This window comes from Chroicocephalus ridibundus, chromosome 5, assembly GCF_963924245.1.
Source record: "Chroicocephalus ridibundus chromosome 5, bChrRid1.1, whole genome shotgun sequence".
Classification (NCBI taxonomy): domain Eukaryota; kingdom Metazoa; phylum Chordata; class Aves; order Charadriiformes; family Laridae; genus Chroicocephalus; species Chroicocephalus ridibundus.
The window spans coordinates 33,628,933-33,655,059 of NC_086288.1; the positions used below are offsets into that span (position 1 = coordinate 33,628,933).

The 26,127-nt window shown below is 39.8% G+C and overlaps 1 protein-coding gene across 5 annotated transcripts in view; it reads left to right on the forward strand.

Annotated features, from left to right (window-relative positions):
• Positions 1-26,127, forward strand: part of FAM13A (family with sequence similarity 13 member A) — a 136,509-nt gene that overhangs the window by 19,374 nt on the left and 91,008 nt on the right. For all 5 annotated transcript variants that reach the window (XM_063335059.1, XM_063335060.1, XM_063335061.1 and 2 more), the window contains exon 5: positions 7,521-7,680. In XM_063335059.1, the coding sequence (XP_063191129.1) occupies positions 7,521-7,680 (160 nt within the window). The remainder of the gene's footprint in view (positions 1-7,520; positions 7,681-26,127) is intronic.

Consider the following 26,127-nt stretch of genomic DNA (forward strand, 5'->3'; position numbering starts at 1 on the left):
GAAGCTGTTTAACAATTGAATAAATCTCACTGTTGGGCCACTTTCCAGACATTTTGACTTAATTTTAATTCTCTTCATCTTATTCTGTTTTTCTACATCATGTTCTCAGTAATTTATCTCATCTCCTAAACTTTCAACCCTTATTACTTTTATCTTATCCACTGCTTCCCCTGCTTCCTTATTTTATGTTTGACAAACTGCAGTGGTGCTTTTCCAGTGAAAGGTTATCTTGTGCTTTCTTTATTTCTAATTAATATAAGAGAGGAGGAAATGACTATTTGCATTCTTTGTAATGAAGTGTGATGTAAGATGTATGAAAATGTAAAGGGTAAGGTCAAACAGCTCAAAAAAGGAAAATATGATGGTTTGAGATTTAGCGCACTGTTTTCTTCCAAGTTGCATTGTTCTGATTTATTGTGATGGAAACCAAAGGTCAAGTATACAGAGAAATACAACCCTTGAGGAACAATAAGCATGAAGATATAGGAACATAAACAGTTGTCTTTTCTGTCACTGGGCTAATTTGCGTGGAGTATTAGCATTTGCAGCATGGTTACTCGTGGAAGAAATTATTGTCCATTGACCTGAATTTCAGCTCCTGTAGAGCCGTAGCCTTAGTTGTGGCCTGCTGTGCGTCTCTGCTTGGCTCTCACAGGTTGTGCTGAAGGAGAGGACCAGCTGGGTTTTCTTTCCCTTCCCATGCTCTCTTGGAGCTGAGCGTCAGAGGGACTGTTGTACTCATCCTGTCCTTTGGTTGGGAGGATAAGAGGTGTGAGGTCTACCAGTTACAGAGTAAGCAGAGGATCCATTTGCATCCTTTTTTGTAGTGCTCTCTCAAAGGATGATCTGTGTGTGGCCTCCATCATTCAAGCCCTCACTAATCTGACTATGTCATTCCAACAGAGATTAAGCATGTTGTAAGGGATTGCTCCATCCCCAAAAAAGTGGCTGGCAAACGCATGAGTTAGATGATGACTACGTGATAGAAGTTACCTGAAGGGTTGTACAAGAAAGCATTAGGTATGAAGAAAAGGTAGATTGTCTGTAGGGTAGCTGTAGGTATTTCAGAGATTCAAAAAGATCTCCAATGTGTTGCTGAATTTGTAATAATTAAAATCTGATCTAAAGTTCTGCGTGAATGCCTTACCTTGGTTTCTAGCAGCTTTGAAGCCTACACGGATTGGGTATATGAAGCTGAAGTGAAAGCAGAGGGTCTGAACTGGAGCTCCGCAGTGAGTAATGTTGGCCTTTGAAACATTATGTGGATGGACTTGGTTTTCACGCAGTGCAGTCCCAATCCTACATTAGTCTTAAAACCAATTCTAAGTCCAGGATCAGGGTCAAAGCGAGTACTGAAAATTGTTGTTCTAACATTCATTATTGCAAATTGGAGCACGCAACATAATCTTTCTTACAGGGTTTTTATAGATTTTAAATACTGCATTTGCCAGCAGGGTAAAGGAGTTGTTTTTCATAAGAATTCAGTATGCTATACCCTATGATGCAATTTTAAAGCATCAAACATAATATAGGAAGGCCATAAATGTTCTCATCCATAATCATATTAAATACCCAGCAGTGCTTGCCTCCTCTTTGGGAAGTGCATAGGGGACTATATTGCTGAGCCTTTCAGTGATAGGTTTTTGTTTTCTTCTCCTCTTTCTTTTCTGTTGTGTACCCAGCTTTGTCATATGGAGTCCATTGAATGCCTGATACGTAAAATAAACTCATGATTGCTAAAGATGCATTGCTCTCTTCGTATGTGGAGGGCTGTTCTGGCCAAATTCCATCTCAAGTCCTCTGTTCTCTTAATGAACACTCACTCCTTGAAGTTTCAGTTGAGAAGTTTCTCTTTTATGATCTGTCCAATGCCAGGTGTCACGATATTTCCTATTATATCTCTTGAATGAAATAGTGATTATTTCAATAGGAAATGTTCTGTGGTTTGGTTTTGGCCTTTTTTGGTTGGGTATTATTATTATTATTATTCTAAACCTTTTGATATATACCTTTGTTGAAAAACTCCATGAAAATAAGTTACGGCCCTGGGTTGAAAATGTTCTTCTGATCTTGATTGAGGATTGGCAATAAAGCATACACACAGAATTTACATGGAAGAGCAGTTTCACTTGAAAAACTACTATCATAGAATATCCTGAATTAGAAGGGGCCCATGAAGATCATAGAGTCTAACTCCTGTCTCCACACAATGCAACATAAAATTTAAACCATGTATCTGAGATTGTTGTCTGAATGCTTCTTGAACACTAACAGGCTTGGGGCCATGACCATTTCCCTGGGGAGCTTGTTACAGTGCTTGGCCACTCTCTTAGTGAAGAACTTTTTCCTAATATGTGCAAAAGAAAATGGTGTTTGAGTTCAACAGTACAGCTCAAATACAATCGCAAGGAGCATTTTTGAAGAGGCTCCGTCTAGAAATATTTGGAGATGGGAATGATGTGCTTTCTGCATGGGTGTTAGGCTATGAACTGACCTTTGTCTACCTTTGTGTAGGTTGCACTTTCAAAGCTGCCTACTACCACTGTAGTTTCCTGATGAAAAATTGAGGTTTTGCTGGAGCAAAAGATTTGGCGTATAAATTAATCCAGTCAGTAAAGTCTTTGCCGCGGCATCACTCTAATGGCTTTGCATTACTTGCATTGCCTGCCTTTTGCATTATGCCTCTGCTACAAGTGATGTAGACAGAAATGGAATTACTGAGTCGATTTAGACTCCTAAATCTGATGTTATAGAAAACAATCTAGAAGAGATTTTAAAAGGTAGACAGATGCCTCATGGGATTCTCCAATGTCTCAGAAGCTAAGATTCTTCTATAAAATAGCAGTGGTGACATATGTCCTTGCATTTGATCCAAACTGGTGAGATGTAAGTTTGTAAACGATGCAGAGCATGTAAATGACTCGCACACACTGAGATAAACACCTGCCTCAACTTAGTGTTGCTGTGTCTTTAGCTACCTGTTAGCCTCTGATCTTGCAGCAGAGTCTGCAGATTTGAATACGTGCCTGTTTTCAGCTGCAGCAGTTTGTGGTCCAGTGTGCTAAGACAAATCACTTTGACCAGCTGAAGAACAGGTCCAAGTTGTGGCCACAAGGCCACATCTGTTATAGACACCATCCCTAGAGGTGTTTAAGAAATGTCTAGATGTGGCACTTCAGGGCATGCTCTAGTGTCAGAGATGGTGTTTGGTTGGACTCGATGATCTCAAAGGTCCTTTCCGACCATAAAGATTCTATGATTCTATGACACAGTAATGTCTGTCTAGAGGGACAGAGCAGCCTGCCTGAAGTTGTAACCTCTTAAGATATACTGCAGCGCTGCTATCAAAACCTCCAGTTTTGATTGTTGAGGGGCTCATGGGCATCTGAGGCACTAATGAAAATGTTTTGCAAGGGATGGAGAAACAAAAAACCCGTGTACTGTTCCCTGTCCTCTGAGTCCCTTCATTTCTTGTGGGATTCCCTAGGAGAATGGTAAGGGGGCTTTGTGGTTCTCCTCTACAAAAGGTCCTGTACAAACAGCAAAAGTAGCAGTCTGAGAAGACAGAGCATACAGCCCTCGGTGGTTTGTAAATTAGGATTACAGTACTGTCATTCCGTGTGAGCTACTACTGCAGAGCCACTTAAGGAAATGGTAATGTGCATTCTTCATCTCAGACAGGGTGGGGTCTAACACCGTTGGGAATTCGTAATGAGATGCACAGTTTCACATGGAAATCACCGGTTCTCAGTTGTGAGAGGGAGCTGTCAGCAGCTTCTGCCTGGGGAAATCAGTTCAGTGATCTCAGTCCAGTTTATTAAAGGCGGATGACTACACCCCAAGTCCTCCTGGCCCTCGTTTCCGCTTGAAGTGAGTTTCTCAGGTGTGGTGGATGGTGACAGAGCCTGTCCCATGCCAGTTGCATTTGTGTTTGGATGTGTTACTGCACAACTCTCAATAGAGTCTGGTGATTTGCTCTCTCATGAGCCCACTCTGCATTTAGCCTGTTACAGCTTGTTCACAGGGACCCTGAGGTAAATTCATTTAAATAATGCATGAAATGTAAGTAATTCTTTCACAGTGTGTTTATCTGACCTCAGGTCACTTCAGTTCTGAGTAAGAGTTGTGACACAGGGCTTTGATGTGGTTTAACTCGTTTGAGACTAGCTTTCTTGAGCATCCCCATGGAACCAGATACACGCTTGGCTTAAAGTGGTCTGGAAGAACCCAAAGAACAAGTGGATGCTGGACTGCATGGAGCTGTGGCGGGTGGGCCGGGCATGCTGGTAGCACATTGTGCAGAAGTGTGAAATACTACTAGGTGTCATGTTTTGAAATAAAGGGCTAATGACTTGATCCTATTCCCAAGTAATCTTTTAACTTTTAACTACTGCTTTTTCTGCTTTAAAGTGGCTTCACCAATAATTTCAGCCTTTAATATCCTGTAAAACTTGTGGTACTAATGCACCTTTGCCCTCGGCCCTGCTTGTCTGAGTCAGATGCTATTAATGCACATGCCTCCTTTAGAGAAAGCACATTTTTTCCAAATACTTGATGTGGAGCCATTGTGCTTTGCACACAGATCACTCTGAGCATGTCTCTGGGAAGGGCAGGGTGTCCGAGGAATCTAAGGGGGGACATCATAGAATTTGCCTTTGTCACTGCCTGTGCTATGTATCTGCTTGTGACTTCGCAAGCTACTACAATAACTCAGTGGGAGTTTTCCAGCTCAAATCTCTAAGATTGACCTGAACCCATCAACATTTTTTTCTTCTAGAAATGACCACAGAAAGTACAGGTTTATGCCTCCCTTCTAGAAAATGTGTTTCTGGTAGTGAAACTGATTTTCCACTGCTGTTTCTGGTGCTGATACTGAAGTAGTTTGTACATAACGTGTCTATAAGGGGATCCAGTCCTGCTGTTGAGGATTTTGTAACCAGAGTAAGATGTGCATCTGACTCCCTAAGCGACGCAGTTATAGTGCCTAATTAACACGCAACTTAGACATTAAGGAACCATGACTACTAACACAGTTTTGCTGAAATGTTTTAATAAGGTCTTCACAAAAGAAAATGAAAAATTTCCAAGGAGTAGGGTGTGCATCATCAAAGTGGTAGTGTGAGGAATCCTCTCTCATAAGACTGGGTTTTTCTAGTGAGTTGAAGAGAAATTTGTGGATATTACAACTTTTAAGACTAAGAAAAGCTAAAGTAAGATATTCTTTTTTTTGCATACATTTTCAGCAAAGTCTAGTAGGCTGGTAGATCATGCAGTGTGGCAACAGATGGGTTTTAACTTGTATAAATATGTAGGGTGGTGCATGCTCATAATCTAAACTTCATATATAGCCTGAGCTGAAGATTTATTGCAGGGAAAAGGTCACCATGGATAGCTCAGAGAGTATAATAGTCTTTGCCATGATGGAGGTCTAAAAAGAGCAATTAAAGGAAAAAATAAATGAGAAACTTTGTAAAATATGCCTGTTTAAGTGGCAGAGAGATGGTAATGGATAAAGTATGTTACACTAATATTAAAATGAAACAATTAATGCTGCTCTGGTTGATTACATTCCAAGAGGGGTGATAAAAGAAGACTAAAGCTGTAAGCTTTAGCCCTGTGTTCTGCATATGCATCTCACCATACGCGTACAGAATTGTTCAGAATAAGATGTTGGACTTTTCTCAGATTTGATTTCATAAAGTTTAACTGACAAAGTAATATAGAGAAGGGAGGGCAAGAAATGTATGAAATTGTGCTGAAATTAAATACTGTTTGTGTGCTTTGTGGAAACTTTATAGGCTGGACTGTTTTTCAACCAGGAAGAGTTTTTTGGTGTTAGCTGTGCCAGTAGGGAGGTGTTGGCTGTAATTCCCAGCAGATGTGGTTTAGGTCAAGGTTCTGCTCTGCAACTCATTGAAGCTGTCTGGAGTCTTTATTTTGACTTGAACTTGCTCTATTACATTTCCAGTCCATTTCCTGGGAATGAAGTTCATGGGTTGTCAGCCTTATTTCAGTGGTACCCTGTTTTGGAGAAACACATCAGGAAGGTAACAGTCAGGATTTGCCTGAATTATCAAGAAAGTTTTGTGCCGTGACAACTCTATAGCACATCATTTAGCATTCAAAGTAAATTTTAATTTGCTGATTATAGTAAGCAATGCTTTACTTTGAAATTACATCCCTGTAAAATAGCTCAGGTGGCATTTGCTTAACTTTTGGGGATTTGAGTTGTTTTTTCCTCTCGTACAACCACGAGTTGTCCTCAGCCAAAAAACGTTTGAAACTTTTTTTTTGTTTCTGTTTTTTTTTTGCCGTGCTTCTTCCCCTTAAATCTTTTCCCATGTTTTCTGTACCTCCTGATCTGCAGTCTCTGCCACTTTATAAGATCCTTAGAAAACTAATATCCATGCAGCCACTTTGTGGATTATTGAGAGGAGAATGTATCTACTGGAAATACTGTACAATGGGAAACACTGGATGACTGGAGAAGTGTTTTAAATGCTGAAGAAGTCTTCAGAGATCTTACTTTTGCATTAAAACAGAATTCTAAGTCAGTTTTAGTCACCAAAGTCCTTTAAACGTGCAGAAAGCCTACATTCCAGCAGATGATCATTAGATGCTTCAATTAATTGTGCACCCTGTTGTGAGTAATATGTCTTTTTACCACATGACAGGGTTGTGTGAAACACATAAGGAAGGCAAAAGAGCATAGACTGGAATATGACACTTCTTCCACGTTAGTATCTTGCACTTCCTTTTGTGTGTGCCTTTAAGGTCTGTGGCAAGCAATTTCTGGCTGCACAGGGGCCTGTTTCAAGAGAGCAAGAAGTTGATTCTTCTGCAGCCAAGTAGTTGGTTATTCTTACAGAAAGTGGAGGTTAGAAACCTGTTTTTATATGAATCTCTTAGGCTCTTCTGCAGAAGGCAGCCATGTTTTAAAAAGCCTGTGAGTTACGAGCCTACCTTCAATAGAAACGGCAACTCGAAAGTTAGATTAAGAAATCTGTTGTACAGCATGGGGTTGTCTGAGGCTGCAAAGATCTTGCTTAACTTTTACTTTTAGTGTTCTGCTCAGGATGTGGGGGTTTTTTAATTTTTTTGACTCATCCTTCTTGTATACCTTTGGGGTTATCACAAACCACGTTTTTGGAGGAATCTGACTCTTCTCATTAACAGTTCAGAGCATTTAAATGCCTCAGTGCTGTCTGTGTTGCAGTCATGAACCCAACGTTTAGCAAAGTTGGTGGTATCTCATTTGGTGTTTGTCTCAATTAGATTTCTACCTCTATTCTGTGGAGTAGATAGTTTGACCAACAGATACGGTATTTAATATCAGTAAGAAAAACTGCAAACAGTGATAGCTGTTAACACCATAGACACAGTCCTCCGTTGCGAAACAAAGTTTCCTCTGCCTATTTGCCATCCTGTATCCGCAACTGAAATGTTACAGAGGCTCTGTGCGGGAAATTTTGTATGTTGAGTACCTATAACGCTCTGCTCTGTGTTACATCCAATTTTAGCGTGCCCTCTGGATTTGAAGGTATAAAAGAACAGGAGATCTGCAACAAGATAATGACAAAAATGCTGGAAAATTACAATACCTTGTTTGAATTGGAAGGTTTGAAGAAGGATGAAGAAAAGCCTGTGTGTGAAGAGCTAGCAAGAATTATTTTGGTAAAAGTGAGTATCTCTAATATTTCATTTTCTTATAGCAAATCAATAATGCAGGCTTATTGCAGGCTTCAATTCAGAAATCATTTAGGTAAGTGGGAGGCAAGCATTGTTGTAATAATGTTCTGTGCTATTGATGGTATACAGTTTGCAAATCGATTCTGCCAACAGGCTAATTTTCATTACTAGTCTGGAATTTGATTCTGTTAAACATCTTTATTCTTTGTTAGCTACTCACTGTTATTTATATAGGAAATATGTCTGTTTAAAAATTAAATGTTTTTAAATGAGGCGGCAAAATAGTTCTAGGAAATATTCAAGCATTCTGCCATGGTGATCATTTATTGGGGTACATCAGTGATGATAAGCTTTCATACTTTAGGATAGTATGAGGGCCTCTAGTCTTGGGCACTACGACGTCTGCTTGTCTTGAACACGTACCTGAATTTAAAAATCACATGTTCTGACTCAGAACAGCCATTTCTGAGTGCACTTGAAGAGAAGCATTAAATAGTAGCTACTATTTGAAGAAAGTACATTGGACCTGTTAAATAAAAGTGATATAATTAAAGTATAATGTCTTTGGTGGGAGGAGGGCATGTGTGTAACATCAGAGGATTCTAAAATTCAGAAAAAGTCGACAAAAATAAGTAGGGCAGCCAGAAGTGCCTTGTTCTGGCTTGTGCTGTCTCTACTACAGGAAGCAACCTGAAGTTTGCGCAGAAAACAGTCATGAGGGTGGTTTGCAATTGCCTTATTTCTTTTTGTGTGTTAGCTGTGCAGATAATTACTCCTGTCCAAGATATGAGCTCTTGAGTGTGGGACGGTTGAACTACATGCCTTCCTTTGGTAGGGTTTTGCAAGCACCCACTGATAAAATCACCGTATCCTTCACTGGCTGGAATGGAAGTCGTCAGAAAATAAGTTATAAAAATATAGTGTCTTTCACCTTGGCAGAACAAGAAGTTTAGTGTGAGCCCAGGTTCTGCCAGTGAAGTGAAATCAGCTGAAAACACCTCTGCCTTTGCAGTATATTGCTGGAGGGTCTGTTGAACCTGAACTGCAGGGCAATCTGTACAAGTCAGACCCTTTAGAAGGGTTGGTTCTTTTCTTATGTGGTGAATCAGAGGAAGTCTTTAGTTTTTTAGTCTTTTAGCTGCTACTAGCGTTCACCTAAAATGTTTCTATGGAAGGAGATAGAAGGACTGATGACTTGCAGTGTCCTTCCTGATATGTGTTATTGAAGTCACAGTAGCTTCTGCAGTGTCCTCCCTGATGTATGTTACTGAAGTCACAGTAGCTTCTGGGTAATGGAATTAATCTGCCTGGCAGATGAGAGTGATGTTTAGCAGCTGACGGTCACTTCAGTAACAAAAACAGGTTAAGAAGAACTAAATTGTAAAAAGCTGCAGTACTTTAGAGCCCAGAAGAAAGGCTTCAGATCTGCCTCCGTCTCCTTCAAGCTTCAGCCAGTTGCAAAAGCCAAGGCAGTCTTTCACTTCTAAGGACTTACTAGTAATTGGGAATGCATAAAGGTGGAGATCTGGGAAATTTCCCACAGCAGTTCAGAGATCTGAGCTATCAAAGAGCATGGTGACAACCAGAATTACTCCAACAAAATAGCCTGAAAGATAGTTACTCAAGTGAGATGAACAATGTTGCCTATTGCTTAGCCTCAGGAGACAGCTGACTGCCTGAGAGGAATGAGCCACTCCTAAACACAAGGGCTTACATTGTATTTGTGTCTTTGGATCTTGTTGACAGCTTCCAAATTCAGTTGGCAGTCTGCTGCAAAAATTTGACCTTGTTCCTTGTCCATCTAATTTGGGCGGGAAGTTTTCTAGCTTAACAAAGACAAACACTCAAACACAAGAAATACAAGCATCTAACGTCATGTAGCAAAGCCACATAAGTGCTTGTTGGGATTGACAGGTGGCACTTTGAAAGGATGCTTTATACTATTCCCAAAGGTTAGTTTTCTTGTATCCTAGCAGATATCCCCTATCCTAGCCAATTTGTATAACAAATTAGAGATGGTGCACTCGAAGAGAAAGCCAAGTAGTAATAAATGAGATTCAGTAGAGAAGTGTGATTGCCAGTTTGTTAATGTGTGAACTATTACGTACAGTAGGAGCTGGCTGATCTGTGTCATAAAAGAACAAATGCCTCAGAGAATTATTTTACATGACCCGGGTCACATTGTTCAGAAAATAGCAAGCCATTTGTAAGCAAAGTTACTGCTTCTCCAAAAGCCATTGATGAATTCATATCTACAGGTAGCTAGAGAGAGATTCGCCAAGTAATCCTGTTAGAAGGAGTGAAAAACATAGGATGCTCAGGACAACACTCTCATAAACTGAGGCCCTGTTGATTTTAAGGGTGTTGCATTCAAGCATGGGCCATGGTGGAATGGGGGAGCAGATGGCAAGGAAAGGGAAGAAAATGAGGGCCTGCCCTTTACCAAACTCAGCTGCATTTATCTAAATGGGTTATTTTAGCTTTTACATTGTGAGCAGCAGGAGGGTGAGGAGGGGAGACTTAGGTGACCTTGCTCACTTCCTTCTGGGGTATTTCTGTCATCCTCTCCTCCAAATCACTTGCTGTATTGCCAGTGTTTCACCCTGAGTCATTACACTGATACCTTTCCCATGATTGCTTTCACCCTCTCTCCTTCCTCTCTTTTCCATATTTACATTTTTCTCCCAAATTCCTACATCCCTGTCCTGCTATTCTTACCGTACTCAAATTTGCTAGCCCTTCATTCCCATTCCAGAGAGAAGGCTGGCAGTCTGTAGTGAAATGAAAAAGCTCCAGCACTCTTGATACTACGTGGCCTTCCATCACCTCTAGTCGTTGTGCAGACATTCTGTAGCCCATCCACAGTCTGTTTTTCTTTGCCATCCTTTCTTTTATGTTCTTGAATGTGGAGATAGCTTTTCCTCTAGGTTAGTACAGTGCTTGTGGTAATGTGAGATGCCTTATGTGATCTCCTGGGTGTACAGTGTGAGGCTAGGGCTTATAGAGACACTTTTTAGACAAGCATTAATGCCTCCTTTCGTTTGAAATGCTGCTGTTTGTCTTACCCAAAGGTAAGGTTCCCAAAATGAGGGTAGAGGTACTTATAGGAAGAAATTAGGTTTTAGATTGTTTTAAGAGATTAACCTTATGATGATCAAAGCCATCGGTGCTTATCCAGGTGTTTCTTGATTAAGAGAAAGAGCACCTATATGCATGAAACTTCTAATATGGGGAGAAGAACGCCACAAATTTGCCCGACTAACTTGAATCAAAACTAGAAACCTAGTAACAGTGGTTTAAAAAAGGAAAGAAACATATCAAATAGCACAACATTGAACAACGCACTACTCTAAGAGATCTAGTATGCTTTTCTAGCTTACTGCATTACAAAATTAGCCCTGCTTTTTCATGTCTTTTTTTTTTATGGCTTCGGGCTCTTACTTCAGTGCTGAAATCTCAACTAGAAAAACAGTCTCTAAAAGCATTGTGAGAATATTATTTGCCCCTGCAGTCTTTGGTCATTCTTGAGATGGCTTAGGTACCTGTTGCTTCACATCATCCCCTCATAATTATCTTTTTTTGAAGTTGACATCAACCCTAAATCATTAATTTTGAGCAAATACTGAGAAACAGGGGAGTAGTGTCTCATGCTGTTCCATCCCAATATGGGAATGTACCTCCTGTCATGTACTCGGTGATATTTAACATCTTCCCGAACTTGCGTAACTCCTAACACTTCATGGTCTGGATATCTTAAGGCTTTCCCACACTTTGGTCATAAAATCAGTGGATTTTTAAAAGCGGAAAGTACTGTGCTCTTAAAATGAAAACCAGAATATGTGGATCATTCAGATAAAGTCATGAAAGCATCAAGCTTCTCTTTGAGCGTTTTATTGGAAAGGAAAAACAGCTCAAGTGGAGCAAGTTGCATCTCGTCTACCATGTTGGTCATAGCTGGGGGAAATCCATGATGCTACAGACTTCCAGAACAAGTAAGAGCATTTCAATCAGTTACAGATTGCCACAGTTTAAAGGAAGTCTGTTTTAAGGAAGCCAAAAGTTGTTAAAATTTAGAGATGGGGAAAAAGAGATGTGATTCTGTAGGGCTGTTGGTAGTTGAACTGCTATTCTCACTGTGTATGTGCACTGAGGAAGCACAGGAACACCTTCACTCCAGTTATATTTCTTCTTTCAAAGATTGCTCAGTCATTGGGAAAGACAAGTTGTGCCAGGCAACGGGATTTCTTAGCTTGCTTTCTAGTGGATCATAAATCAGAAAGTAAGGGAGCTAGAAACGTTTGCAAGCTTCGTTCCAGTCCTTGCTTTGTTCCCAGGATTGTAAAGCTTCCTCTTGCTCGTTGCTTAGGCATATGGTAGGATTATAGTTAGAAATGGTGGGGACTTTTTCTTTGGAAACGTCTGTGTTAAAAAAAAATTGCGATTTTCACAAAATAGAAAATCTGTCTTAGAATAGTTTCTATTTCAATAGGAAATTTAACTGTCAGGTTCATGATGCCTTCCCTGGAAGGAAGTTTCTCACTCCTGGAAGAGTTTCTCATTCCACCTAGGAGAATGAGATCCATGTGATCTTCCAGGCAGGTGGCCAGTAGGTGGAAGTATAACATGTACTTTCTTCAGAAATCTGTGTGTGTGTGTGTATATATATATATATATACACGGAAATTCCTTCCCATAAAAGAATTATGAGGTTTGATTATTTTTTTTCTTTAATTCCAAAATAAGTTGGGATTTGTTGGGGTTTACAGGTCTCATTTGCAGCCAGCTATTATTACAATCCTTAAGACTTTTATCCAAGCTTCATTTTAATTTCCTAACGCAGTGAAGGTCTGGAAGAGTCTCAGCCTGTTGATCAATAGGCTCTGCTAGTTAGAGAGAAGTGGGTGGAGAAGTGGGCTGAGTGTTCTGATTAGTTACCTGCTCTGTGTTCAGATTTTCAGGATTATAAATAGCTATTTTTTATTGGGCAGTGTTACATGTGAACAAATAATTCTCTGACAGTATATCTGCACTGCTGTGCATTTATCACATTATAAATGCCAGGGTATTATAATAAAATGTTCTTTATGTTTTACTTTGGAACAGAATTCCTGGTGTGTGTAGGTGCAGTCCTGATTGATAGATTTTTGTGGCACTAAACTGAATGATAACCCATGTGATGAAAAATTAGTCAGTCCTGAGTTGTGGTATTGCCAATTTTATCATCTTCTTGAATAAATAATTTTACAAACCCTAAAGTAACAACAAAACCAATCATTTTGAATTAGGACCTTTCATTTCCAAATATCTTAAAGTGGTGTTCGAATTGCAGCTGCATATAGTCCTTTGTTGTACAGCTACCCAATGCTGTATTGTTACAACTGTAATGAAATGGGACCTTTGAATAACAGTGATTAGGCTTCTCTAATGATCAAAGATAGAATCATAGAATCGTTTAGGTTGGAAAAGACCTTTGGGATCATCGAGTCCAACCATCAACTCCACTCTACAAAGTTCTCTCCTACACCATATCCCTTAACAGCACATCTAAACGAGTCTTAAACACATTCAGGGATGGTGAGTCCACCACCTCCCTGGGCAGCCTATTCCAGTGTCTGACCACTCTTTCTGTGAAGAATTTTTTCCTAATGTCCAGCCTAAACCTACCCGGTTGCAGCTTGAAGCCATTCCCTCTTGTTCTATCGCTAATTACCTGTGAGAAGAGACCAGCACCAACCTCTCTACAATGTCCTTTCAAGTAGTTGTAGAGAGTGATGAGGTCTCCCCTCAGCCTCCTCTTCTTCAAACTAAACAGTCCCAGGTAGCTAGTGAAGAGGATTTTTATTTAGTTCTCTTGGAGAGATTTCCACTGGTTTCAGGTGAAACATGTCATCTTTAGTAGTATGATGTTTTAGCTCACTATTGTCTTCAAATAAAACATATAACCTATTACCTAGTCATGCATGCTTACAAGATTATTTATTTTCTAATTTTTTTCATCTTTTCCCTCTAATGCCTTCTTGAGAGAGCACTTCTAGTTTTAAGAACCAGTCTGCTCAGAACACATAAATGTTTGCACTGGAACACAAGCACTGGCATGATGAGTTTGTAGTGCTGTTCCTGGCTTGATTACATATTTGGGACAGGAATGCAAAAGGCTTTTCACTTTCTTCCCCCACCGGGTGATAGAATACAATCCCCTGTTCACTTGAGGTGGAAGAAAAAGCAAGTCTATTTCTAAGATTAAAATTATAACATTAAAATTAAATTAAAAATCAAAGTTAAAAGTCAAGTAAAATTATAAAAGTGCAATATTAACATCGTGAATATAATGTAGGTGCATTCTGATGACCTCTGAACAGGCAGATTTCACTCCCCGAAGAGCTACAGAAATTGGTCTCTTGCTGGCTTTTGCAAAAAACTAATAGTTTCAAAACAACCCTTTTATTTTAGATGCAATTAACTCCTTGCATTTTTATCCTGCTTGTTTCCAGTTTTCTAACAAAAGCTGCCACTTCAGCTGGGAGGATTAGTTGGCAAAATAGTTCTTTGTACTTCAAGTGGCAGCAAAAGTGCATGCACTGTGTTCTGCAAGCCTGCTCTTAGATTTCTAAGGAGGCAAGCAATCCACCACATGTAGCTGCATCTGTTTGTGCTTGGGGAGTACAAAGTGTGTGGTGCCCAACCCAGCCAGGCAAGGTCCTAAGTGCATTTTTTTATGTTAAGAAGAGTGCTCCAGCTGACTTTGGCGGCACTATTTTAAAAAGTGGAGTGTTTGCTTGCTCATTCCAATTGAACGCTCAGACCAAATCATTCAGCCCTTGGTACGATTTGAGCCCTTCATCCCTGGGGAGAAGTAGGAAAGGTAAGATGGTCAAAAAGTTCTCTGTCTTGGCTTGACTTTGTTCCCTTTGCAGTCAGTTGTAAAGCTCCATCTCCACTGAAAGCCACGATGTTTTGGATTATTTCCCCAGACGTGTAAAGCAAGATCTTCACTAATAAATGTTTTTTTCCCTTCCTCGGCTGTTTTCACTTAAATACCTTAGCATGACGATCTAATCCCTTGACAGGGAGAAACTGCTGAAAACTCACCGGCTCCATGTCTGAGTGGGCTCCCCCTAAATAAGTCTCCCTCCCTTGCCACCTTGGTGCTCTGGCCCCATGTTTATACATTCAGCAGACACGAGAGCAATCCCTCATTTACGTCAGGAAAAAAGGCATCCACTTCTAATCCATGTTATGCTGCCCTGGGTAAGCCTGCAGGGTCTAGATAGTTTCCTTTATTCTTCTTTCATGTCTGGGACCGTTTTAGCATCGTGTTAATGGTCAGCTTTCAGTACTGGATTAATTCTTTCCCATCAGGAGGCAGTGGGAACTGATCTCCTTTGAAAATCCTTTCTGAAGGTCTCAACAAACACTTTTGTTTCATTCAGTATCCCCTTATTTGGGCAGATCATGCCAGTTTTCTCCTGCCTGGGCCAGGGAGCCCCCAAGGGCAGGACTGGGTTTACATGGGAGATGTGAAAATGGGTGGAAAGTGCGTGAGGAGAAGGAGCACCTGTGGAAGTCTGTCTCTGTTTTTTTTTGTTTAGTCTTTCTTCAGCTAGCATTCACTTCACAGTTGTCCACCAGTGAGCAGATGGGCATGTTTATAGGAAGGGTATATAGTGATTCAGCCAGAATGACATTTTAAGATGCGAGCTGACAGGAAATGTGCAATATGAGATTTGTAGGGGAAAGTTTAAAGCCTCCAAACCCTTCACCTATAGCAGATTCAGTCTGGACTGAGGAGGATGGTTATGTTTAGGCTGTGATTCAGAACGGCAAGCAAAAAATCAGATGACCCCCAAACAATTTCTTGTGTAATTTTGAAGTAGTTTTCCAGTGCTTCTAGCTCTGCTGGTTTTGACAAGTCTGTATGTGTAGTATTAAAACAGAATTTTTCTGTTCCTGAATTTCATTAAAGCATTCACAAGATTATAAGTCTGTCACTTGTGGTGTTACTAAATGCAATCCTGAATATTTACACAAATATGTTAATGCTAAACTCTATAAAGTAATAAATTATTATGCTGCTATTTCTTTAGCTAGGGTTTCACCAACAATATTTTCATTTTAACACATTAGGATCTAACACATTTAAAGGGAACAGGGGCATATAACAAACATCTCTTTCTATCCTGCTGACCATATTGCTAGTATACTATAAAGTTTTTGAACGCAGCTGGCAAACTTAGCAGTTGAGATGCCTAGGAACCTTGCTTTTACTCTCTTAAAATTTTTGTTTAAACAAATACCCAGTGATGTTATTGTCCCATGATAATACCAATGTAGAAAAAATAAGATCCATATGTGTATGTGTGTCCCAGTCTGTATTTGCACGTGTTTTACTTGAAATGGTGTTCATTCATTGTCTGTTGTTGTTTTGTTGTGGGGTAGTGGTTTTTTTGGGGGAGTGACATCATGATTTAGCACTTCAGAGCAGTCCCTCTCAGTCAGTACAACAACATATGAAAGGGAAGCATCAAAGAAACAAGGTACACTAAAATAAACATGTGAGCCCCTCCTCTAGCGGGCTGTTTCTGAGCATCCTTGGTGTACCCATGGGGAAAAAACAAGGTTAGGAGGAGGATGAGAATTTTTCTACTAAGACAAATCTCTTGGTTCCTGCTGTTCATATTTCCGAATGTTTATTCTGTTTCTCATTAGTTAGTCATTCAGTTAATCAGGTTACACAAAATGACCAGCATTATTCCCACTGTATAAATCAGCAGTCAGTGCTGTCTTTGTAACAAGGACATAACACAGGCAGTCAGAGCTGATCCAAAGAGGTGAGGTGTAAGACACTTTTCAGCCTGGGGGGGTTTAATTCTTGCTGACCTTTGCCATTAGCTTCACCTGTAGTACTTTCAAGGTGGGAGCTTCAGAAGGGCTCAGTGCTGGATTAAGTCTTTTTCCCATTATAGAGTAGTGAAATGCTCATTGACTTCAGTATAAGTCTTATGCATTTTTGAAAAGCCCTCCTTTGGGTACTCTGAAGACCACCGTTTGCCCAGGAGAAGCTGGTTGGCACACCCTGGTGCGCCTGTAACGTCCACTGCTTTGCAGGATTTCTGGTGCCCCAGAACATACTTGTAATAAACAGGGCTCAGGGCAGTCTAAGAGCAGCAGGAGTATGTGATGCAAGGGACACAAGGGAGCAGACGCTCTGTATGTGTCTGAATATGTATGCTATTGAAAATCTGATCTATCCAGCAGATCCCAGCAGCATCTGACCTTAATTACCAGCAGTGAACATCTCAGTTTCACTAGTAAGAAAGGGGTCTGTTCTCTGTATGCACCGGTAATTAGAACAATATAGAGACATGTAGGACTCCCTAATTTACTGCAACATCAGATACTCCTTTTAAAAGTAACATTGCTGAATTCTATGTGTGAAAAAGTTTTTTCCTTGTGAGTATTTTGATTTTTAGATCAGAAATGCAATTTAGCTTTTCCAAAACTGAGCTTAAGCAACTGTAACATGAGCTGCAGGTCTGGAGAGCCTGCGTTTCTCCTATAGCTAGGTCATGTTTTTCTTTTAGATCGTACTTTTTCTATTTATGAATAACATTACAGTAAATAAATAAATCAGACTCTGGTTTTGAAAATTGCAGGGGAGAATAAAATGTTCCCCTGGAACTGGTTTTAGCTCTGTTGTTACTGAGCATGCACACACACACATATATTAGGTACACCCAGCAAGAGAGCAATGTTGTTGTATCACTTTGTATTGCTTTTGTTTGATTTGTTTTTTTTAATCTTAAATTTTGCTGCAGGCTCCTTATTTGTACCTCAGCCATGAGAAGCTGAGTTGTGATTGTTAACCTATTGTATGACACCTTAACCCTGCCAGCTAATATATGATGGGCACTTGCAAATTGTGGGGATGGGCATGGAAGATGAATGTATTCACTCGGTGAAGTTTTCGTAACCTTTTACAAGTTCTAGCATTATATTTGATCCCAGCATTACCAGTTTAACTTTTTGCAGCATTCGGTAACTGGTCCTCCTGGACAACTGGAGACACATTTTTCTTTTCCTCCTAGAAAATACCATGATATTCCACAGATGTAGTTGCCAGCATGGAGGTCTGTCACAGGATTATTACTATGTTTATCATTTCCTTTTCTATATTGCAGTCCTCTCTAAAAATAATGGATTTCCGCATCTCTCTCTTGCTTTCGTATCACAATTCATGACCTTTGTATGTGTTTTGTGGCAATAATTGCAGTAGGTTAAGGTTGTACTGAAGCGAAACAGAGTAACCTTTAGCTGTTTATTAAGAGATATGGTCTCAGGTAAAAGGTCATATATATAAATAGTCTTGGGAGAACAAAAGGAAATGAAAGGGGAACTGAATAGGGTATTAGTTTCATATTGAAAAGCAGTGATGCGTTTTTTGCAAACTGTGAGATTTTGCTTTTTATTACTTCTGTCTGAAACACCTCTGCTGATTCCTGGTTATTAAAGTATAGTGTAAATAATATCAAGGTAGAACAGCATATAGATACCGAGTCAGTTTTGCTCTTCTTCCTATATTCCAATATCAACCAAGGCAAAAATCCCGTGTATAAATAATAGCTGTTTCAATGTTTGTGACATGGTTTATTTAGATAAGAGAACATTTAACAGCTTTGCTAACACTATTCCCCTTTCTAACAAGGATGTTTTCATAACTTTGTGGGTATAAAATGGAAAGGATATCTAATACATTGCGAAGAGATTATTTTTTTTTTAATTACTGTTCATATTACATCATTGTCTGTATTGTTCCTGAAGGTATCTGTGACACTGAGTGATGACTCTATGAACTGATATCTGAATAAAAATTAGTTATTCCATCCAGTTAACATTCGTGAAAATACCTGTCACCACATGAATTAGAAAATGCCTTTCAAAATCCCCATGCCATCACCTACACAATTTTAGTCGTAAAAACATAGATTATTTGATGCTTTTCCTGTCTTATGGAGCCTGAATCAGCCATGAGCTATTTTGTGAGGGAAAGAGATTCCATATTTTCTCCTCATGAGTAGGAGGAAGACCAACTCTGTAATTACTGTGGCCCTTTTGCTTCTGCATTGGCAGCCTTGACAGTGCTGCTGCATGTCATGTCTGCACTGTCATGCTCCAGGGAACTTTGTGCAGGAGACAGCATTAGTTTGGGTAATATTCCCTGCTCCAACACCAAATGATGGGAGAGCCAAGAACTCTGAAATTCACTGTTTCTCCTGGACGGCTCCACGGAAGACACTGTTGTGCACTTTTGTTGTAGCCTAGGGAAGAATCGCAGGTGTGACCCTGCTGACACCTACCTGAAGCAAAGGCTGCATTGCACTGTTACATGGGGTGCTGCTGAGAGAAACAGAATATTCCCTTCTCTCTGGTGTACAGCTGCTGACCCAGTAAAGAGTCAGCTGCTGCAGGCTACCCCAGTGCAATCAGCTAATGCATCATTTCTGCAATCATTCGCAGCATTGAATTCACCGGATAATCCTCTTAATGGTTGCTCATCCTACATAAGAGTGGCTGTACTGGCTCAGACTTGGGATCCACCTAGCCTCCCATACTGGCTGTAAGCGAATGTCCAGGAAGGAGTAAGAATAGGGCAGCAAGGTGTTTCCTTCAATTACTCTACCAGTTCGTGACTATTCTCAGAGACTTTCCTGGTCCTGCAGTGGTTTGTGTATTTAGTGATGTCCAGAGTAATTGTCTTGTGTACCCCTTGCACGCGTGTAAGCTTTTTGCTTCCACCCTGTCATCTGGCGAAGAGTGCCACAAATTGCTTCCTCTCATGAGAAGAACTGACTCCTTTCATTTGTTATAAATGTGGCTTTGGCTTTTACTAGTGTCATTTGAAGGTCAACTGGAGGGGTTTCCTTTTTTTTCTCTTGTTTTTTCTGTTTTTTTTTTAACTGAAGGAGATAGCAAACAGTCCATCTTCTCTCCACCACCCATGACTTTGTATACCTCTGTCAGATCCTCCCTACAAGCTATCATGATTTTTCTTTTCTAACGAAAAATTAATACTGACATTTGCGGCCTTAATCGTTGCACTGACAACAACTGTTTTTTCTTCAAAGCCACTGCATGGAGTCAGTGAGCAAACAATGGTGTAATAACTCTTTTCTTTTGGGGCACAAGGCCAAATACTTTGATGCAGTCGATTGGATGACATTTTGGTGAAGTTCAGAGCTGTAGTTTCATTATATCATAAGGGAATCTGACTCCCTGTTCCTGTAAAAAAAACTAATCTGTGCCTTAGTTAATAAAGAGCTTCACTTCGATAAAGTTCGAGTTTGTTTTAATTAAGGTCTTCTTGTAGGTATTAACAGCTAACAAAATAGATCTGATGCTTTCTAGCAACATTTAAAACTTGAACTGAAAATCCCACAGGCCAGTTTCCTCTGATTATGCAGTTTGTGAGGCCAAAAAGAGATTAATTACTGAACCAAGTAGGAAAGGGAGGGTAAGCACAGCAGTAATAATGAGATTGTTACATCTTGGAATACCAAGAGATCAACAAGTAAGTTTATCTCTATCATTAAAATAGAGCACAGTGTATAACCATTGTTTTTACTAACTCTTTTTTTCCTAATTCCTTCCTAGGGCATTTGTAATCAGATGCATTTTAAACTCTTGTGTTACAGTGTGGTAGTGTGTTGCAAATACAAAAGACTGTAAATTCACTGTGCAGCTCTGTATCTCTGGGGCTGCACTTGACTGAGGCTGAAACTTAACAATTTTTATGCCCATTGAACAATTTGTTGAAAAGGATAAAAAGCAAGGATAATATTCAGTTCAGTTTGAACTTTGCATTCCAGCCAGATAACAGTGCAAGATGCAAGTATGCTGTATGAATCCATCTTACTTTGTATTGGCAATGGATAAAGGAACTAGTACAGTTTATTCTGCTTGAAGAAAAGGTATAATGAATAACTAAAGCTGACCTACTGTAGCAAGTATTTTCTCATTCCATTGAAATTTACCAAAAATTTGCCAAGGTTCTCATCTAGAGCCAGTGAGTGCTAACTATTCAGGATGTGGGAGGTGAGGTCTTTTTGTGCTAGGGTCTTTCTCAGTCTTTTCTGCTGATATTAGTCATCTCCCTAAAATTATTTCAAGTACATAATTGAAAATAAATATGTAATTGAACACTCTCACCCTTCCACCAATAATCCCGGTTGGTCTGTCTGTCCGAAGAGATAAGCACAAAAAGAAATAAGTGGAGGAAGAGTAACTGAGTAAGAGACATTGCTACGTATCTTGTACCCTGCCTATGATTTAGTCTCTCCTTTAAGGATGCCCTTGACCTATTGTGTTTCTTCATTCGTGTGGGAGGAAGCTGGGAGCTGGAGTACTCAACCACCTGTCTTTATTAGCGTCAGTGCTTCTTGACGTGAAAGGATTATTCTCTTGAAGAATAAATAGGTCAAAGAGTATTCTAGGCATGTTCTAATCTTTCCTAATCATTGAGGTGTCCATAGTTAATTGGTTTAAAGCTTTTATTGAGGTGGAGTCTCATGCATTGTAAAATCTGTATTTTGTATCGCTTGCAAAGAATCTGCCAGAGAGAAAAATTTCTTTATCAACACAATATCCTTCCTAAGGAAGAGGACCTTTGGGCCAGTATAATGCATCCGATCTAGGTGTAAGAGCGCTGGGCTGGGATTTGGATGAAGTGAGTTCTTTTCTGTTTTGGGGGGTATGGACAAGTCAGCTGGGCTCTGTGATGGCTTTTGATAATTATTAGTGTTTGTAGCACAGCCTTAACTAAGAATCTTACTGAGTGTCAGGAAGCGCTGCTATGTTAACCCAGAGCTAGAAGATGTTCTCAGGCATGCCTGAGGGAGCTTAAAGTCTTGTTGTGCTGTTTGAGCAATATAAAGTATTTGGGAGTTTTGGTACGATGGTAATATGTCTCATGGAAAATAACAGTCCATGATTTTGAATGGGCCAATGGAAGTTGTTACTGCAGTGTAAGGATAGGAAGATCTGAAAGTCTCTAAATTGGCTACATTTGCAGATGTAGGAGATGACTAGAAGCTTTGTTTTATGCTGACGTACTTCTGACCAGACCATTTGCTAATAAATATTGCCTATCAAAGTTAGGAAATTAAATGGGAAATTAATGAAAATCTGTCTTTCCCCATGATCTCAATTCTTGCTTAGAAAACATTAAAGAAACTTAGTTCAAAACCTGAGTTTTGACAGTGTCCTGTACAGATGGTGACTATTTACTCTGGCCTAAGTACTCTTGATATTAGAAAATTTCCTTTAGTAACAGTAGTGGGGCTTGATGGTGGAACTGGATGCCGTGATAAGCACGTACTCTAGTTTGGGCACATTTTGGAGAGACTCCACCGCATCATTCAGAGTTATTAGGTGGGAGGTGGCAGTTTTTCCAGGTGGGATTGTCTTCTGGGGGGACGTGCTTGCTGGCAACTATTGACAGTAAGCATAATTTGGGTAATTTTTCATATGTAAACAGTTAGGTTACACTGATCGTTGAGCCCACATAGTTGAGCAAAACAAAGCTTGAGCTTGTTTTGTATCCAGTATGCTGTGCTGCACTCTTTTTTTTCTCATATGAGAACGGAAAGTATGCAATTACTAATAGCCTTACTCCTCACAGCATTCTCTAGAGGTCCATAATGGTTTAGAAGAGTGATGATCAGGTAGTACTTCTGCATGGAATGCATGCTAGTCATTTTATGGCTCAAAGTTGATTTATCCCAGCTGTATTGTAGCCATGTCATTGGTTTTAAAGGAAATCAGGCTTTAAAGCACAATAGATTTCATCCCATGGTTTCATAAATTTCATGAGCAACATTAAAAATTAATAAATTGTAATCTCAAAGAATTCTCAAGCTTCAGTAATTCAGAGATGCACAGAAATGCATATAGGTAATTATATAATAAAATTATTTTTTTATGCAAGTACAAAAGTTGGTGTAATTGCATAATCTTTCTTATCAGAAACACAGGCAGACATCTGCTCTTTAAGTCTTTGCAAATGTGACTTGACTAAATTTTGACATTTTTAATACTCCACATGGAACGCAGGTGCCTGACTTTAAATACTCACATTTGAAAATTATGACTTACGTTTATTGTTTGAATCCCAATACCAGTGAGTGTTCTGAGAACACCACAGTCAGATTTCTGAAGATGTACGGTTATTTAATCTCTGCTAGTAGAGTTAGGAATCAGTATAACTATAATCAAAAATATCTTAAATGACACAATTTTTTTGAGCTGCAAGTTCACAGGATGTTTAAAAAACAAAATATATTCCAAAATATGTTTGGTTACTGAAGTGTGACATGTTATTGGAAATGAGCACATGTTCTTTCTACTTTCTGGATTTTAAAGGGCAATATCAAACAGACTGCCAGTCCTTCAGGAGCTAATATGTAAGAATAAAACATTGACAAGAGTGGATTCTCAGCTTGAACTGTGTTTGAGGTTCTGGTTTTGCTTTGTTTATTTTAAGTTTTCCAAGTAGCCTAGGCAGCCTGAAAATGTGACTGTTAGGCCTGCCTGGTACCTTCTAGTAGCTTTTGTCTTTCAACTTGCATCTTTTGTCTTAATGGTGGCAAGTTCTTCCCCTTCTCTTAATTAACATAAATATGCTGTAAAGTTGAAGTAAGAGAAAACAGGCAGTTTGTAGAAGTGGTTTAATCTTGTGCTACTGATTGCCTTGTAAAAAAACCGCATGGATTGGAGGACAATATGGAGGGGACAGGAGACTTGCAAGTGTTGGAATAAACTGTAAATACAATCTTTATTTAGAGAAACACAAAAATATACTTGTGTGCACTCTGCCCAGTGCAAATAAGATCTCTTGCCACAGCCTGTACTGAGAGCTGGCTTGCGGAGGTTAATGTTTAATAGGTTCTTAGCTAGAGCTGCTTGCTGTGTTCTCACATTATGGATCTCCTGTTCCCTTGGAAACATTATTTTGTGTAAACTAAATGCATTTTTTTACTGAAGTACATCAGTCTACATGTGCTGTTACAGAATCTGTGACGGAGCAGTTAATAGTGTTCTGTCAAAGGTTTTTCTGCTTTTAGTTCATACGCTTCTGTTCTCATTTTTCATCTCCATTCAAAATAATGAAAGCAATTATTGTAGTGCGTGGTTCCTGCAATTGCTAGATGTTGCATGCTCATCTTAATAGTATCCAGTCAGCGACAAGCTGGTCCTACGCTAACTGCAGGAATGTTAATTTCTAACCTTTGCTAGCTAGTGACAGAAGAATCTGATTTAACACACCTACATGACTCACTTGAGTCATTTGTCTGCAATGACTTGTACTTAAAATTAGAGGTATACTTATAACGAAGACACAATGCCACGAAAATGGGAGGTGGAAAAGACCTATGAGATCACCTGGAAGATCCGGTTAGAGTACAGAACGTATTTTCTGATTCTTTTCCTGGTTCAGTGGTGAAAGCTCCAAAAACGGGAAGTTTATAACCCTTTTTTTCTGGATTGTTACATGGTCTTGTGGAATTTCTAGTGGAGTCTCAGCTTATCTGTATTACCCAGTGTTGATTTGGAGGGCCATAAAAAAACGTACTAGCTGAGCTTGGGCACGTGTAGCGCCAGTTTATTGGTATGCTTGAAAGTGCTGCTCCCCCTCTCTTCAAAATCCCTAAGGCCTGAACCTGTTTTTTTTACAGAGTTCATAAACAGCATTCTTTATTGCTGAGAAGAAAAAGTGATTGAAGGGTGGGCAGCTGGAGTGAACCTTTGCAGTCATCATTTCAGTTTTTCAGGTTCCTTTGTTAATGACTTGGCCGTGTGGTGTTGCAGGGCAGGAGAAATACAGAGGTAAAACTTATTTTCCTTGAAGGATCTGTCTGCACTTTATGGGATATAGTACAGTTCAGGCCAGTGCCAACAGTGTCTTTTAGGCAGCAGATTCTTTCATTACTGTGTAATTCATTGTCATGCTGTGACCAGGAGGATTACCATACATGGAGAAAGACAGGTTTCTCAGCAGCTTGTTTGAGACTTTCCAACCTACTTACATGGACTTCAGTGGAGCAGCTATGAATTTTGGCACAGCTTCACACTTTTCTAACGCAGAAATCCTTTGGCAAACACATACTTGTTTACACCTCAAACAGTTAGCCAACAAGAAGGATGGAGGAATGTGATGGGTGCTATACTGCCTTACCTCTGTTCCTTGGCTTTTGATGGTCTCATTAACATTTGCCCTTTAACAGCATAGCTGCTATTTACAGAGCATTTGCTTTAAGATGCCTTCACTGGAGGTGGCATATTTATTTTAAGAATATATTGAAATATCAAATGATGCCCATTGTAACTACCATAATTTTTATTGCTCTCACTATTGTTCTCAACGGGCAGCTGGATACAGACATGAGCAGAAAGGCTGCCCTGTGGGAAACTGAAAACAGAAGTCATCACCCTAGTCAGCCTCCTAAGTTCATTCCCACATCTCTCCTCTGATTGTGATCACCTCACCATATTTGTGCTTCTTACTCTTGATACATCTTCTGTTCAAGTTAGGAGAGTCCAAAGAAACCAAGTCATTGTTGTTTAGTTATTTCCAGAGGAACAGTTTTTCTGTAGACAGGTTAGAACTCTAAGAGTTGGATACAAATACTTATGTTATCTTTGCTGTCTGTGGGGATGCTCTGACTATTCAGGGTATTATGTTATATTCAGGATAGCAACTGAGGCTTGGTTTGTATGTTTCTCAAGAGGCCATAAGCTTTGCTGCTGCACAGAGGTATTCTGACTATGGGCTCGATACGTCCATGCAAGGAGTTCGTACAGACCAACTGTTCAGCAGTAATTGCTTGACCTGTAGTGTTGTTTCCACCTATGCATGCCTGAAAGAGGATTAAGCTGATTCTTGATGCTTAGAGTGTCCCGTTGCCTTTGTTGGAGTCTGTGACAGAATTCCTGATTGGTGCAAGGTGTCTGCTTATGAAAGTAACTTTGGGACTCATTACCAAAGCATCACTTGGTAATTTGAGATAGCAGAATGCCTGGTAGCTCATCGATCTCATCAGCATCTCTACTGTGCTTGATACTGCTTAAAAATACTGAAGAATAGCTTCAGCTTAAAAAGCTGAAGAATAGCCACCAGTATGGAGCAAAGGCCGTAAGAAATACTCAATTAGTTGCTGTGGCCAAGCAATGGTAGATCCATCTTTCCAGTCTCCGTATGTGAAACAGAAATGCAAGGGAAAAGAAGGTAAATGATGTTTACAGTCTACTAACTGATTTTACCTATGAGGCTGGTTTGTCCCTGCTTTGTACTTGATGGTGATGTTCACATGTTGCACAGACTCAATCCCAGAGCATGAGAGAAAACATGGCCAGCCTGATGTGTTAGTGCATTGCCTGGGAGTTGTT